Raw genomic sequence first — 14,715 nt, forward strand, 5'->3', positions numbered from 1 at the left:
ATTTATACCCTAAAATACATCCTCAATTAAACGACTAAATTACCAGGGGAAAAGAGCACACCCCAGCCTAACCCCCACACCCCCACTCCACCACAGTCGAGTCTCTTAACCTCCCTATTTTTTAGGCCCTGGACTAATGCTCCCAACTGCTGAAATTCACAGAAGCAGAGGAGACCACACAGTCAGGTTCCCCCGACTCATTACAGATTCCCTGTAATCACAGGGATGCCTCAGGCAGTACCGAGACATCTTTTTCCTCAAATATTAATCCACAGGCACATGCTCAATCATAATTTTAGTCATTCTGTATGAATCATTATGGCTGTTAAAAACTAGCTATTAAAAAGCCCCATGTTTTCAGACTGCAAAGGGTAAAGCACTGACCTGTGCTTTGTGGAAGCGCTGTATTTCACACTGTCCACAGGGGGGCAGTGTCGAGGCTGGCGCACTGACCTGTGCTTTGTGGAAGCGCTGTATTTCACACTGTCCACAGGGGGGCAGTGTCGAGGCTGGCGCACTGACCTGTGCTTTGTGGAAGCGCTGTATTTCACACTGTCCACAGGGGGGCAGTGTTGAGGCTGGCGCACTGACCTATGCTTTGTGGAAGCACTGTATCACACTCTCCACAGGGGGGCAGTGTCGAGGCTGGCGCACTGACCTGTGCTTTGTGGAAGCGCTGTATTTCACACTGTCCACAGGGGGGCAGTGTCGAGGCTGGCGCACTGACCTGTGCTTTGTGGAAGCGCTGTATTTCACACTGTCCACAGGGGGGGCAGTGTCGAGGCTGGCGCACTGACCTGTTCTTTGTGGAAGCGCTGTATTTCATGCCCTGTCCACAGGGGGCAGTGTCGAGGTTGGTGCACTGACCTGTGCATTGTGGAAGCGGTGTATTTCACACTGTCCACAGGGGGCAGCGTTGAGACTGGCGCACTGACCTGTGCTTTGTGGAAGCGCTGTATTTCACACTGTCCACAGGGGGGCAGTGTCGAGGCTGGCGCACTGACCTGTGCTTTGTGGAAGCGCTGTATTTCACACCCTGTCCACAGGGGGGCAGTGCTGAGGCTGGCGCACTGACCTGTGCTTTGTGGAAGCGCTGTATTTCACACCCTGTCCACAGGGGGGCAGTGCTGAGGCTGGCGCACTGACCTGTGCTTTGTGGAAGCGCTCTATTTCACACACTGTCCACAGGGGGGCAGTGTTGAGACTGGCGCACTGACCTGTGCTTTGTGGAAGCGCTGTATTTCACACTGTCCACAGGGGGGCAGTGTCGAGGCTGGCGCACTGACCTGTGCTTTGTGGAAGCGCTGCATCTCGCACAGCTTGGCTCGCCGTTCCAGGGTCCGCATCTTCATCAGCTCCAACTTCTGGGCCTCCACAGGGTCAGAGGGCAGAGCACTGAACTGCAGACCAAAGGACAGGGGGAAGGAGGGATAGAGGAGAAGCACAGAGAGACGGAGAGAGAGAACGAACTTGGTATCTGGGTAACACTGTAATTTGGTGCAAGCTTCTCTTCATGAAAAAAAAACAGGCCAACTAATTTACTTATTTTAAAGGATTATTCTACCCTCAATCTAGTCTGTGAGTATTCTATCACAGTAAAGTGAAACGTGTCGGGTCTTCATTTCTAAGCATTAATTAAATTGGTTCTCATCGATTGCTAGGACCATACAAATGACTTATTTTATTTGATTTCCCCCACCCTACCTCCACCCCCCTCCCCCATTTAACTCCTGCATTTGCAGAAAACATGCTTTCACAGCCATGCGATTCCCCTTTGGGAGCCAAAATGGAGGCCGATCTGAAGGACGCCAGCCTGCAGCTGTACGCAGAATCAAGAGGTTTCAGCTGAAATAATCAGAGCCAGACAACGGCGAAACGCCACAGCAGTCTGTGAGGGCTCGGCTAGTCAGCTGCTTCTGACAAGAAAAGGGAACTAAAAAACAATCATGGAAAATAAGAAGACAAAAACACTTCCTCAAAGGCTAGCAGCGGGGATGAACACAAATGTTTAAATCTTCCTGCTGTAAATTTTATTTTGGCATGGCAACGTCGGAGGTAATAAAAAACAAAACAAAAAAATCTCCTGGCACCGCAGTCCACCAGAGTGAATGAGCTGACACCTGAATCCATTAATAAGGATTAAACCAAACATAATATTAATCTGATATGTTGTGAAATATTATGTGAAATGTTAGCTTTAGTAAGACTGCTTTTCTCACCTTTTCATCAAACAGATCCATGACGTCATCCCCACCGAAAACGTCCTCTTCGTCGTCATCATCATCGTCGTCATCGTCATCTTCATGATCTGCTGCCTCATCCGATAGGTTGCCATCAACCTGCGCTCTAGCTCCTTTTGATGAAGAAACATCTGATTATACGCTGTTTGGGTACGTATCTCAAATATGAGATAAAACTACACAGTAAAGGAGACACTTGGTATTAAAATTGCTAATGCTGATCTCTGAGCATTTATTGTGGTTTTGCTAGCCTCACTCAAACCCATTTGCTAGTCAAAGCACAATCTTTCTCAATGCCCTGCATCTAACATGGCGCTCAACATTAGGTTGTAGATGTATGAAATGGCGGCTACTATCGGTTGCGACCCTGGTGACTTGAATCATTCCTGCTCTTTGCCTAAACCTGTACGCATGCTGATTCAGGCTCTGCATGGGAGCGCCCGCAAAATGCTTAGATTTAAATCTAACCGAACGTTAAAACATTTTCAGCTACGCGAGAAAAGGCCTCTCAGAAGGGCTGAACGGGCCTCAGCTACAATGACAGTGAGGAAGACGAAGACTCGAACCCGCCGGGGGGGGGGGAGGGGGGTGGAGGAGGTTTACCCGACTTCTCCAGGTGCCCGGTGATGCCCCCGAATCTGTGTTCCCTGCCCAGGCGCGGGGAAGAGAGGTTCCAGGGGGAGAACTTGGAGCGGGGCTTGTGGGGGAAGGGCGGCTGCTGCCCCGCCGGCTCCTCCTTCCTCCTGAAGGAGCGCCGATTGCTCTGCTCCCGCACGCTCCCCGACGGGCCCCTGCCCCAGGGCTCCGCCTCCTCCACAGGCTCGGCCAATAGCAGGGTCCGAGGGTTCCGGGGGGGCTTGGTGGGCGCGGAGGCGGAGGCGGAGGAGGAAGAGGACGGGGAGGAAGACGAGGGGAGGAAGGCGGCGGCCTCGGAGTCCGAGTCTTGGCCGAAGCTGAGGCTGACCAGCTGGCTCTTCTCCTCGGGCGTCAGCTGAAGCTTCCTCAGCGGCTGTTTGGGCCGGGAGCCCTGGGGCGTGCCGGGGCAGGGCGGGGCCCCCTCCTCATCCCTCTGGGGGGGCGCCTCGTCCTCGTGCGCCTCCTCCTCGTCCATCTGGGGGGGCGCCTCGTCCCCGCGCGCCTCCTCCTCGCCCGAGGGGGTGACCAGCTGCGGGACGCTCGGGGCCTTGGGAGGGAGGGAGCGCGGTTTGGGCACCGGCAGGGGTTCGGCCGGAGTCTCGGGCGCGTCGTCGCAGGACTCCACCCGAACCCTGACGGCCAGGTGGGAGGTGCGGACGGCCGGTACGGGGTGAGGGGCAGCGGGGCTGTCTGCCCCCTGCTGGCTGGTGCAGAGAGCGCTGGACTCTCTTTCGCTGTCGCTGTCGATGTCGTCAAGTTTATCCGGAACCTCTTCCCGGCCGGGCTGCGTAGGGACGGACGCCGGGGTCGGAGAGTCGTCCGAATGTGCCTCTGGGGCCACCGTACCTTCAACCTCTGCGTCGCCGTGCTCCCGTGGCTCCGCCCCAGAGCCATGCCCCGGGCTGGCGGAACATTCCGGGTGCCCGGGGGCTTCTGGAGACTCGGGGATCTGAATCTTTTCTGGAGTCTCTGTGCTGGCCTGGGCTGGCCTGAGCTCCCGGCTCTCTTCCGACTGTGGGAGGGCAGACTCACTGTCGCCCCCTGGAGTTTCTGTGCTGGCCTGGGCTGGCCTGAGCTCCCGGCTCTCTTCCGACTGTGGGAGGGCAGACTCACTGTCGCCCCCTGGAGTTTCCTATGCAAAACATGTCCAGTAAATAAACGTAAGAGTACATACACCACACCACACAATACACCACACTGCCAACATGCATCCTTGTGAAAGCAAGCCTTTTGGACAGAATCGCTAGTAAGTATTCATGGTACAACACAATTCACACACCAGCAACACAACACCAATATATTTGTTAATTACACGATTAACCTATGAGGTAAGAGGTATGAGACAGAATAACATTTTACAAGCAGAAGTTTGACTGTCATGTTGGAAATGGTTCACAGGCCATAAGCGTAAATAATTGACGGAGTCTGGTGGAGGCTGACCACTGTAGATCATAATTAATTATCATAAGAATTAAAAACACACAAATCAAGACAGCCTACAAGACAGATTGTGTCTACAATACCACACAGAATCGAACTGAACTTAGAACCACAATCTTGCCGGGAACTCAAAAATCTCCCCCATCGTTCAACTTTTGACTGATCTATGACAGACAACATACTCATTACAGTGCTTCCAATTCTGAAGGCAGATTAGAACAGCAATACACCCCAATACACAGGATAGTACAGCACTGGGGGAAATCTCCAACCCTGTCTTCAGTGATTAAACACACTGAGGCCGATAATTGTAATACATACTCTGTTGCCAACTTGGAGACTTTGTCACAATATTTAGTGACTCTTCAGGCACCTTTAGTGACTTTATTTAAAAAAAGAACCTTGCAACAAATCTAGCAACAAAATAGTACACCCATAATATATTAAATGTTCAGAAAATCCCCCTCCTTCATGTAACAAATGTTTTCATATGCTAATGAGTATGCAATGGCGTCATAATACGTAAATTAACATATGATGGCATTTCGCAAGTTTTAGGGAATTTTTGAGCGTGCGCTAGCTACGCCTACAGATGGGTGTCACTAGTACCTGTGTGCTGCTGGGGGGGTCCTGCTCCGACTCCTCCGAGTGCTGTGCACAGAAGAACCTTCCTGATGGGAGGGAAAGATCAGAGGTCAGAGGTCAGAGTGCAAACTTCCTGTGCGCGCCTCACTATCCTCCAGACCTGGGCCGGGCCCGAATCAGCACACTTGCCTACTATTAAGTATACAGGTTGTATACCACATGTATGCAACTTGTATACTCAATAGTAGGCAAGTATGCTGATTCGGACATGGCCAGGGGCCGATATGTACTTGAAATTCTTTAAATCTTTTTTTTCAAACTGTTATGGCTAGATCCCCCCCCCCCCCATTTCTAATCCAGGATCAGCTTCTCAAGCTCTACCTATGGGCACAGCTATATTCTACAGCAGCGTTTTCCAACCTTTTTCTTTCTGCAGCACACTTTCCAATTTTACAGAATCTCATGGCACACCACTCTCAAAAGCATAACTAATGAACACCCTGCAGCCCCATTAAAACATTCTTTAAAAATTTAAAGGATTTTTCACACGGCACACCCGACCTCGCCTGACGGCACACCAGAGTGCCGCGGCACACCGGTTGGGAAGTGCTGTTCTACAGGTCCTGGATCAGTGTTTGGTGGCGTTACATGTCTGCACCACACCTGGGTGCTAGATGGAGGTTCATTTCATCGACTCAGTAAGAAACAGCTTTAAAAACAATTGTCCACAATTTCATTTGGACATGAAAAGGAAATCAATTTTTTTGCCAGTTTGATCACAAGTGCATACAGGCAGGACGCTGCTATTGAGTTTTGTACGCACTTACAGTGTATTCAGTCTCTTCACCTTCTTCCCAACCGTACAAACAGGAGTGGAAATACACAGTGCTCAAGACTGTCAATGGATTTGTCAATTATAGCTGATAGCAGAGTCGATGATATCACTGTACACCACAGATCTTGAAACTCCAGTCCTGGAGGGCCACAATCAGCTAGTTTTTTATATTTCAGCACACAAAAAATTATTTAAGTACCTGAAAAAGACTAAAGCTTAAGAGTCCACACACATTTTTCCCCAAGGTCTTACCTGGCTACTAATTAAAAGGAAACTACAAAACCCAGCAAACACTGGGGCACTCTGGGAATGGGCCTGTAGATGTCCGTGCGTCCAGCAGGGGGCAGCATCGCTCACCTGTCAGCTGGCTGAAGCCGTAGCTGCCGAGGCGCAGGGTGGAGCCGCACTGGTGGCAGGTGAAGCAGCCGCGGTGGAAGAACTTCCCCTCGGTGCTGACCCGCTCCAGCACATACACCCTTTGCCCACAGAAATAACACACCTCACTGCTGCCCGGGGACACGGGGGAGCCCACAGGCTGGAGGTGAGTGTGTGAGTGAGTGAGTGAGTGAGTGAGTGAGTGAGTGAGTGAAAGAGAGAATGAGTGAGTGAGTGAGTGAGTGAGTGTGTGAGTGAGTGAGTGAGAGAATGAGTGAGTGAGTGAGTGAGTAAGTGCGTGTGTGAGAGAATGAGTGAGTGAGTGAGTGAGTGAGAAAATGAGTGAGTGAGTGAGTGAGTAAGTGCGTGTGTGAGAGAGAGAATGAGTGAGTGAGTGAGTGTGTGAGAGAGAATGAGTGAGTGAGTGAGTGAGTGTGTGTGAGACAGAGAGAGAATGAGTGAGTGAATCAGTCAGTGAGTAGGTTGGTGGGTGAGGGTGAAAGAGAGACAGAGAGAGAGAAACAAAGTGACAGAGAGAGAAAGCTTTAATTACCTCAGGCTCTAGTGTACATACCAATAAATTCTCCTTTCATACAAATACTTACGCTAACAATGTTACAATATATCATCACAAATAATTAGGAACTGTAACATCACCCCAGAGAACCCTCCGGAAATTAAGTCCTCTCCTGTAAGCAGCTCACTGAAAGAGCAGCACAATCGCTGAAATTCTACCCTGTAAGGAGCTCACTGAAAGAGCAGCACAATCGCTGAAATTCTCCACAGTGAGCAGCTCACTGAAAGAGCAGCACAATCGCTGAAATTCTCCACTGTGAGCAGCTCACTGAAAGAGCAGCACAATCGCTGAAATTCTACCCTGTAAGGAGCTCACTGAAAGAGCAGCACAATCGCTGAAATTCTCCACTGTGAGCAGCTCACTGAAAGAGCAGCACAATCGCTGAAATTCTCCACTGTGAGCAGCTCACTGAAAGAGCAGCACAATCGCTGAAATTCTCCACTGTGAGCAGCTCACTGAAAGAGCAGCACAATCGCTGAAATTCTCCACTGTGAGCAGCTCACTGAAAGAGCAGCACAATCGCTGAAATGCTCCACTGTGAGCAGCTCACTGAAAGAGCAGCACAATCGCTGAAATGCTCCACAGTGAGCAGCTCACTGAAAGAGCAGCACAATCGCTGAAATTCTCCACTGTGAGCAGCTCACTGAAAGAGCAGCACAATCGCTGAAATGCTCCACTGTGAGCAGCTCACTGAAAGAGCAGCACAATCGCGCAGGTTCACACGCCTCTTTACGTAGGGTACAAAATCTGAAAGGAAAATGAGAATACTCACATCGTCATTCTTCTCCGACCTCATCAGTCTCTCTTTGTCTTCTTTTTCAAATGCCAGTTTTTCCTGTAAAGCAGACAAACACAGGCAGGTGACCCAATCTGGACCCGTAAAACTTAGAGAATAATTAAAACAAAAGTACGACACGCTCAGGTGGTCAAAGGTTAATTTCCCCTGTCTCACACTGGAGCTCAAATGATAAGAACCCTCTGTAAACGTTTCCTTTAGATGGATAGAGGGTAAAGAAATAAAAAAAAACTTTCTCCTCTGCGGTACTTAGAGATATGGCAGATCATCAACACAGGCGAAACCATTCAGACACTTACAGGCGATCAATACAACCTTTACCTCAGCTTTATCTAGCATGATTTACATACAACCCATTTATACAGCTGGCTATTTACTGATGTTTTTCATGTTAAATTCCTTTGCTCAAGAGCACAATAGGATGTCAAGGTTCAAGCTCGGCTCCCTGACCATTTTACTACACTCCCTTTTGTGTAGTACAACTGTACATTTCATCAAGTGACAAGGCTCTTTTGTTAAAAGTGCTATACAAATAAAATTGATTGACTGATTGATCAAGTATGCGCTGCAGAGTAGTTAGGAATAAATGTATTTGTTTACTGAAGGTAAACTGAAATGATCCATTCATTAGTACTTGCCAAAACACTGAAAAAAGTGCTTTATTTAAGCTTTGCCGTGCTGTTGCACTGTTTGGTTCCTTAACTGGCCATTTATCTATGTTTACTCTGCAGCCATCTTAACCAAGTCCATCTTGAAAAAAAAATATCTGATTTAAAACATTACATAAACAGTAAATTATTTTTTCGGTTAAAATCCTGACTCTCTGCTCTTCTGCGAGGCGACAAATAGCAGCCCTCCCTGTGTAAATGTGCCGTTCAGGGGGGGGTATCGGGGTTTGGTTTGACCCCTCCCCCCGCGGCACGCGTCGCCGAGCTCCAGGCTACCTTGCGCCTCTGCAGGGAGTTGAGCTTCAGCTTGCTCAGGAAGCTGACCACCGACTGCGTGCTGGCAAACGAGATGGGCTTGAAAGGAGCCAGGCGGAGAGTTGCTTCTGCGGAGAGAGGGAGAGGGAGGGAGAGAGAGAGAGAGAGAGAGAGAGAGGGAGAGGGAGGGAGAGAGAAACAGAGAGAGAACGAGAGAGAGAGATAGACATGAGATCCACGAACAGAGCCATTCCACCAGACGGCCTCTTGGTGTCCTCTTGGAGACTTGAATAGCGGACTCCTCGCTGTAGGCCGTTTAGCCAGCGAGCGTTCCACACACCCCCTCTGCTCTTACACCAGGCTCTTCAGACCACAGCCGTGAGCATCTTAAATCCGCCCTTCACTCATTTTCACTGTTCAGAATGCCCCGACTGGGACCGCAGACCCCGCCCTTTGCTGTGATGGCCTGTGTTTCTGAGGGCTGTGTGTGGGTAGCTGGCATAGCCCGTGTGTGTAGCTGGCATAGCCCGTTTCTGTGTGTGTGTAGCTGCCATAGCCTGTTTCTGTGTGTGTGTAACTGGCATAGCCTGTTTCTGTGTGTGTGTAACTGGCATAGCCTGTTTCTGTGTGTGTGTAACTGGCATAGCCCGTTTCTGTGTGTGTGTAGCTGGCATAGCCCGTTTCTGTGTGTGTGTAGCTCGCATAGCCCGTTTCTGTGTGTGTGTAGCTGGCATAGTCAGTTTCTGTGTGTGTGTAGCTGGGCATAGCCAGTTTCTGTGTGTGTGTAACAGCCAGAGCAGCCAGAGCAGCCGAAGCAGCCGGAGCAGCCGGGCCACAGACAGGCTGGGCCGTATCCACCACTGAGGACACCGAGGTCATGTCCTCCGTATTGCATTTTTCACATTCATTTCCTAAACCCATATTTAATTTCATTCTTTAGTGAGAGAGGAATGAATGGTCTTTAATATTTTCTGAAATTTAAGCCTAATTTAGAGGCATTCGTACAGCATTTACAGCCTAAAATCCTCAATTAAATGACTAAATTAAAGGGGGAAAAGGAACCCTGCCCCCTCACCAGTCAGGCAATGCTGAGGCAGATTATGCCCCAACCCCTTTACCAGTCAGGCGATGCTGAGGCAGATTATGCCCCGCCCCCTCACCAGTCAGGCAATGCTGAGGCAGATTATGCCCCGCCCCCTCACCAGTCAGGCAATGCTGAGGCAGATTATGCCCCGCCCCCTCACCAGTCAGGCGATGCTGAGGCAGATTATGCCCCGCCCCCTCACCAGTCAGGCGATGCTGAGGCAGATTATGCCCCGCCCCCTTTACCAGTCAGGCGATGCTGAGGCAGATTATGCCCCGCCCCCTCCCCAGGTTCACGGGCACGGTCCACGGCAGCACGCTCAGCGTTAGATTCTGGACAGCAGTGCGCATCGCCGCACGGAGGGCTAGTGCGTTAGCAGGACGCATCCCGAAAAATTCCCACAGATCCCCTCTCTCCTTCTGCTCGCACTCCGGGGCTTTGCAGAGCTGCACTCTCTGCCTCTGCACGCCTGTAAGCCTCTGGAGCAGAACACACAAACCGGGCAGCGCCCACACCTCGCCCACACGCACCCCACATGGCTGAGCGGGGCGCTAGCCTGATACCCTGCCTTCACTCCTGCACCACCTTCAGGTGAACCATCCTAAGGGACCCACTGCAATAAAACACCCTCTATCCTGCAGCTCCCTCCGTTTGGAGCGTTCGTAGTTTAGGAAAAAAAGCACCGAGCTTTGGCCCCACCCCTTTCTCCCCACAGCGACGAGGGTTGCAGAAGACCGATCGACAGAGCGTTTTTATTCCGTTCACCCGGGGCTGAGAAACGCAGCAAATCCTGCCCACCCTGGCCCCGCAGCCCTCCCCACGTCTGTACTCACTAATGCCTGCTTTCCCAGCAGTCCCACAGAGTCCGCAGCACGGGGACGAGGTCGGTCTGCTGCGCAGAGACGGGCCTGGGAGAGAGTCCCACCCAGCATTAGTAAGCCATTTCCCTACAGAGGCTGCGAGCCTGCCAGCTGCCGCGGCAACACAGCACAGCCTGATAGTACTCGAGCCAGAGGCATTCTGGGTAAGTTCCTTAAAGGAACAGCGACCTCAGAAATTCCCTGCCAATTCAAGCCTGTGCTAGGCTTTGTCGCGGCAGGCGTTTCTCCCGTGCTATTGTCCGGACTAGTGAAAGGAGATAATGAAGCGTAACCTGCGTGCACAAACACAATGGACACAGAATCACCACAAGCACAGAGGCTGATACTCAGCAGAGCGTTCACAAAACCTTCACACGAGAGACCTTCTCATACAAGACTGTATCGCACGTTATTTCACGTACAACATGTTCCAAGGTCTTATTAAATATTTTCAGAAATTCTTGCTACACCCTCAGAAAAAAAGGTACAAAAAAGTGCCTATAAAGGTACAAATGCTCGTCACTGGGGTGGTACCCAATAGGTACATAAAACTGCACCCCTAGTCAGCAATACATAAATGATTTATACCTTTCTTGGTTGTAAAGGGAACCCAAATAGACAATTACAGTACTTTCAGGGTAAATTTGGGGAATTTGTTCCTTGAAGACCAAATATGTACCTCCGCTATACCTTTATTTCTCAGAGTGTACTTTGTGACATTTGGGGGATAAATGATGGTAATTTAAAGCAGCCTTACAAATGTGTGAACATTGGTTTGCTTATTTTTACATGTTAATCTTTGCTACTTTTACTTCCTAGATCTAATAAGTCACAGAACACCTTGCAATACAATACGGTATTCTATAAATGATGAGTACATTTAGAGCAATAGGTTTCTCTAACACAATGTTTTTCGGGAAACTTGTATTTGCTTTTCATAATGTATTTTCTATTTCATCAGTACATTTTTATCTTGTTTGCTCTACTTCTGTGATAGTGTAATGCATTGTTTTGTATTAGACACATTGTTGAATCATCAGGGCAACATTGTGAAAGAGAGCTTTGCTAACAATTAGGCGCGCCCTGATTAAATAAAGATCTCTATCTATCCATCTATCTATCATTATTCGGCATCTTTTGTAAGTGATTGAACGGGATGACGATGGACTGAGGGAAGTGCAGTTCAGGAGGTTACCAGCAGGGGGAGTCCTTTGAGCAAAGGTGTTGTAGAACTGGGTGAGGTAGAGCACCATGGCCAGCCGATCGGGCTGGTTCTGAGCAGCCATGTCGCTCCCGGACATGATGGGGGGGACGCCCAGCTCTCTCTCCGCCACGTCGAACGCCAGCTGGTTATTGCGGGCGGCGTCCGTCTCGTCGAGAGACGAGAAGTCACTGTGACAGCAGAGCACAAGAGCGGGCAGCTGAAGACTCGACAAACAAAAGCTTGCGCAGTCACGCGCATAATGACACGCACGCTTGTCCAACCAACTCTCTTCTGACATTTAAACACCCGTTCATCTGCCGAGAGGGACGGCAGAATCGTAGGTGTGTTTCTTCTGACAGAAATGACTACTGCTTCCTATTTTCCACCGGAAACCACCCAATTAAAATGCCATTTTTAGGTACCTCCTTTCCAGTGAAAGAGGGGAGTCTAAATTGTAACGCCTTTTTCACACCGCATATAGAAAAGCTGACATCATCACAGGAAGCGTGAAGCCGTGCTCTGTGGATGTGCAGACTGAACACTTCCTGAACGGTGGTCAGTGGTGGAGCCACACCTCGTCTGTTCAGACTGGCCTCAGCAGAAGAGCGGCAGAGGCCGTCCTATTTAAGGAGCACTTCTCCAAGCACCAGGACATAACGCCTTATAGAGAGGAGAGGCCAGGGTTGCACACAGTGGAGTTTGCGAAAGGTAGATTATGTAATGGTGGACGCTCCAAAGCACAGCCCAGTCAAATGCTTATTTGAAATAGTTTAACTCTTTAGATGCTGGTAGAATCCCTGATTATTTTAAATGGAATATGTATGGAACTACCCAAAATACAACAATTATACAAAGGAAACATTTTGTTGTGAATATTGGTGGAAACAGATGTTTCTTTCTTTTAAAATAGCCAGTTATCAGCATAAATTGTACTAGTGGCTAAAAGACAAAAGTTATTTGACCCAGAGCTGCTCTAAAATAATGCTTGCGTGAGGCATTTGACCCAGATCTGGTGGTGTGGCACGGTTGGACTGGCACTCAGATAAGGGCGGGTATGACATGGTGAATGAGGGCATTCAGATAAGGGTGGGTATGACGTGGTGAATGAGGGCACTCAGATAAGGGCGGGTATGACGTGGTGAATGAGGGCACTCAGATAAGGGTGGTTATGACGTGGTGAATGAGGGCACTCAGATAAGGGCGGGTATGACGTGGTGAATGAGGGCACTCAGATAAGGGCGGGTATGACGTGGTGAATGAGGGCACTCAGATAAGGGCGGGTATGACGTGGTGAATGAGGGCACTCAGATAAGGGCGGGTATGACGTGGTGAATGAGGGCACTCAGATAAGGGCGGGTATGACGTGGTGAATGAGGGCACTCAGGTAAGGGCGGTTATGACATGGTGAATGAGGGCATGGTTAGACTGGCACTCACATGAGGGCGGGTCTGTGGTGGTGAATGAGGGCACACAGTGCCAGGCCCGATCTCCAGGACTGGGTCAGATCCTCCACCTTCACCCGCTCGTACCCCACCGTGCACTGCTGGCACCAGCTCAGCAGGTCCTCACAACCACCCACTGAGTCTGAGAGAGACACACACACACACACACACACACACGCACACACACACACACACACACGCGCACACACACACACACACGCACACACACGCACACGTGCACGCACACAGACACACACGCGCACACACACACACGCACACACGCACACGCACACGTCAGATATCCGGGATTCAATGTAATGGATTGTATGTAAACAAAAGGGAAAAGTATGTTGACAGTATAAGGACAAACGGATGATTGAAATGGTGCATTCTGGGAGACGAGGCCCCAGTGATCAGACCTTGGCGCAGGTGTGGCACCCTGGCTTTCTGCTTCTTGCTCTGCCTGTTGCTGTCGGTGTGGTCTTCAACATCGCAGAGGTGCTGCACCTGGAAGGGACACAGGCAAAAGGGGCGTGTTTAAACTCTGCCCAAACCCTTAATGTGTGAGGTCACAAATATGTAATTAGGATGTTCTTAACTGAACATTCTAATGTTGATGCAACAATCACTACTGGGAACAGAAAGCAATGGAGTTCTAGAACACTGACTTACAATTTTGTTGAAACATTCCAAAAAACCCAGTCTTGAAAGGGTTTTAATAGGGGCTAAGAATGACAGCACAGGGTAAACAGGGGAACAGGTTTTTCTTGCCGTGTGTGACAATTATGGAACAATCAGCAGACAAAAAAAGACCTTTAGAACAGAAAGATGAGTGGAAAATTCAAGCTGTACATTTTTTGAGAAATCTACCAGGGGATAGGACCCTAACAGGTGGGATGGCTTTGCCAGGGGATAGGACCCCAACGGGTGGGACGGCTTTGCCAGGGGATAGGACCCTAACGGGTAGGATGGCTTTGTCGGGGGATAGGACCCCAACGGGTGGGACGGCTTTGCCAGGGGATAGGACCCCAACGGGTGGGACGGCTTTGCCAGGGGATAGGACCCCAACGGGTGGGACGGCTTTGCCAGGGGATAGGACCCCAACGGGTGGGACGGCTTTGCCAGGGGATAGGACCCTAACGGGTGGGACGGCTTTGCCAGGGGATAGGACCCTAACGGGTGGGACGGCTTTGCCAGGGGATAGGACCCTAACGGGTGGGATGGCTTTGCTGGTGAGGCGTCCTGCACTGACCTGATTGGCTCTGATGGAGCTGAGGTTGATGTTGGGGTACCGCGTGGTTGGGTTGATGCTGTACGCATTGTAGTTCTTGCTGGTGTTCTCCGGTGTGGTCTGAGACAGCAGCTGGTAGATGCTCTCCCTGCCGGTACAGAGATTTCCACCCGATCACCACTACGTAACAGGGGGTTCATTAAACAGGGCAACAGGGGTGCTTTGCCTCCCTAAGTAATTGATTGTTTTAATTTAATTTTCAGGTTTTCTTAGGCAGAAGCATGCTGCTTTTGTATAATTCTGTAACAGATGTGAAAACTGCAGACAAACTGTGCAGAAACTGAAAGAGATAAACTCTTAAAAGTCCAGATCCTCCTCACGCCCCCCTTATACATTTGGGCCCAGGCCCCATACATGCACCCACATGCTACAACTTAACTCTAGCAATACATGATGCTTATGATGCCTGTAATCAATCCCAGATTAC

The 14,715-nt window shown here is 50.0% G+C and overlaps 1 protein-coding gene across 7 annotated transcripts in view; it reads right to left on the reverse strand.

Annotated features, from left to right (window-relative positions):
• mical1 (microtubule associated monooxygenase, calponin and LIM domain containing 1) overlaps window positions 1–14,715 on the reverse strand; it is a 45,304-nt gene that overhangs the window by 3,342 nt on the left and 27,247 nt on the right. For 6 of the 7 annotated variants that reach the window (XM_064300035.1, XM_064300033.1, XM_064300034.1 and 3 more), the window contains exons 11-21: window positions 14,250–14,376; window positions 13,417–13,504; window positions 12,992–13,139; window positions 11,547–11,743; window positions 8,429–8,535; window positions 7,461–7,523; window positions 6,094–6,271; window positions 4,926–4,987; window positions 2,844–4,008; window positions 2,220–2,353; window positions 1,287–1,400 (exon numbers count right to left, since the gene is read on the reverse strand). In XM_064300035.1, coding sequence (XP_064156105.1) covers window positions 1,287–1,400; window positions 2,220–2,353; window positions 2,844–4,008; window positions 4,926–4,987; window positions 6,094–6,271; window positions 7,461–7,523; window positions 8,429–8,535; window positions 11,547–11,743; window positions 12,992–13,139; window positions 13,417–13,504; window positions 14,250–14,376 — 2,383 coding nt within the window. The remainder of the gene's footprint in view (window positions 1–1,286; window positions 1,401–2,219; window positions 2,354–2,843; window positions 4,009–4,925; window positions 4,988–6,093; window positions 6,272–7,460; window positions 7,524–8,428; window positions 8,536–11,546; window positions 11,744–12,991; window positions 13,140–13,416; window positions 13,505–14,249; window positions 14,377–14,715) is intronic. The other variant, XM_064300036.1, reaches the window with a different exon arrangement.

Source organism: Anguilla rostrata, chromosome 11 (assembly GCF_018555375.3).
Source record: "Anguilla rostrata isolate EN2019 chromosome 11, ASM1855537v3, whole genome shotgun sequence".
NCBI classification, from domain to species: Eukaryota; Metazoa; Chordata; class Actinopteri; order Anguilliformes; family Anguillidae; genus Anguilla; species Anguilla rostrata.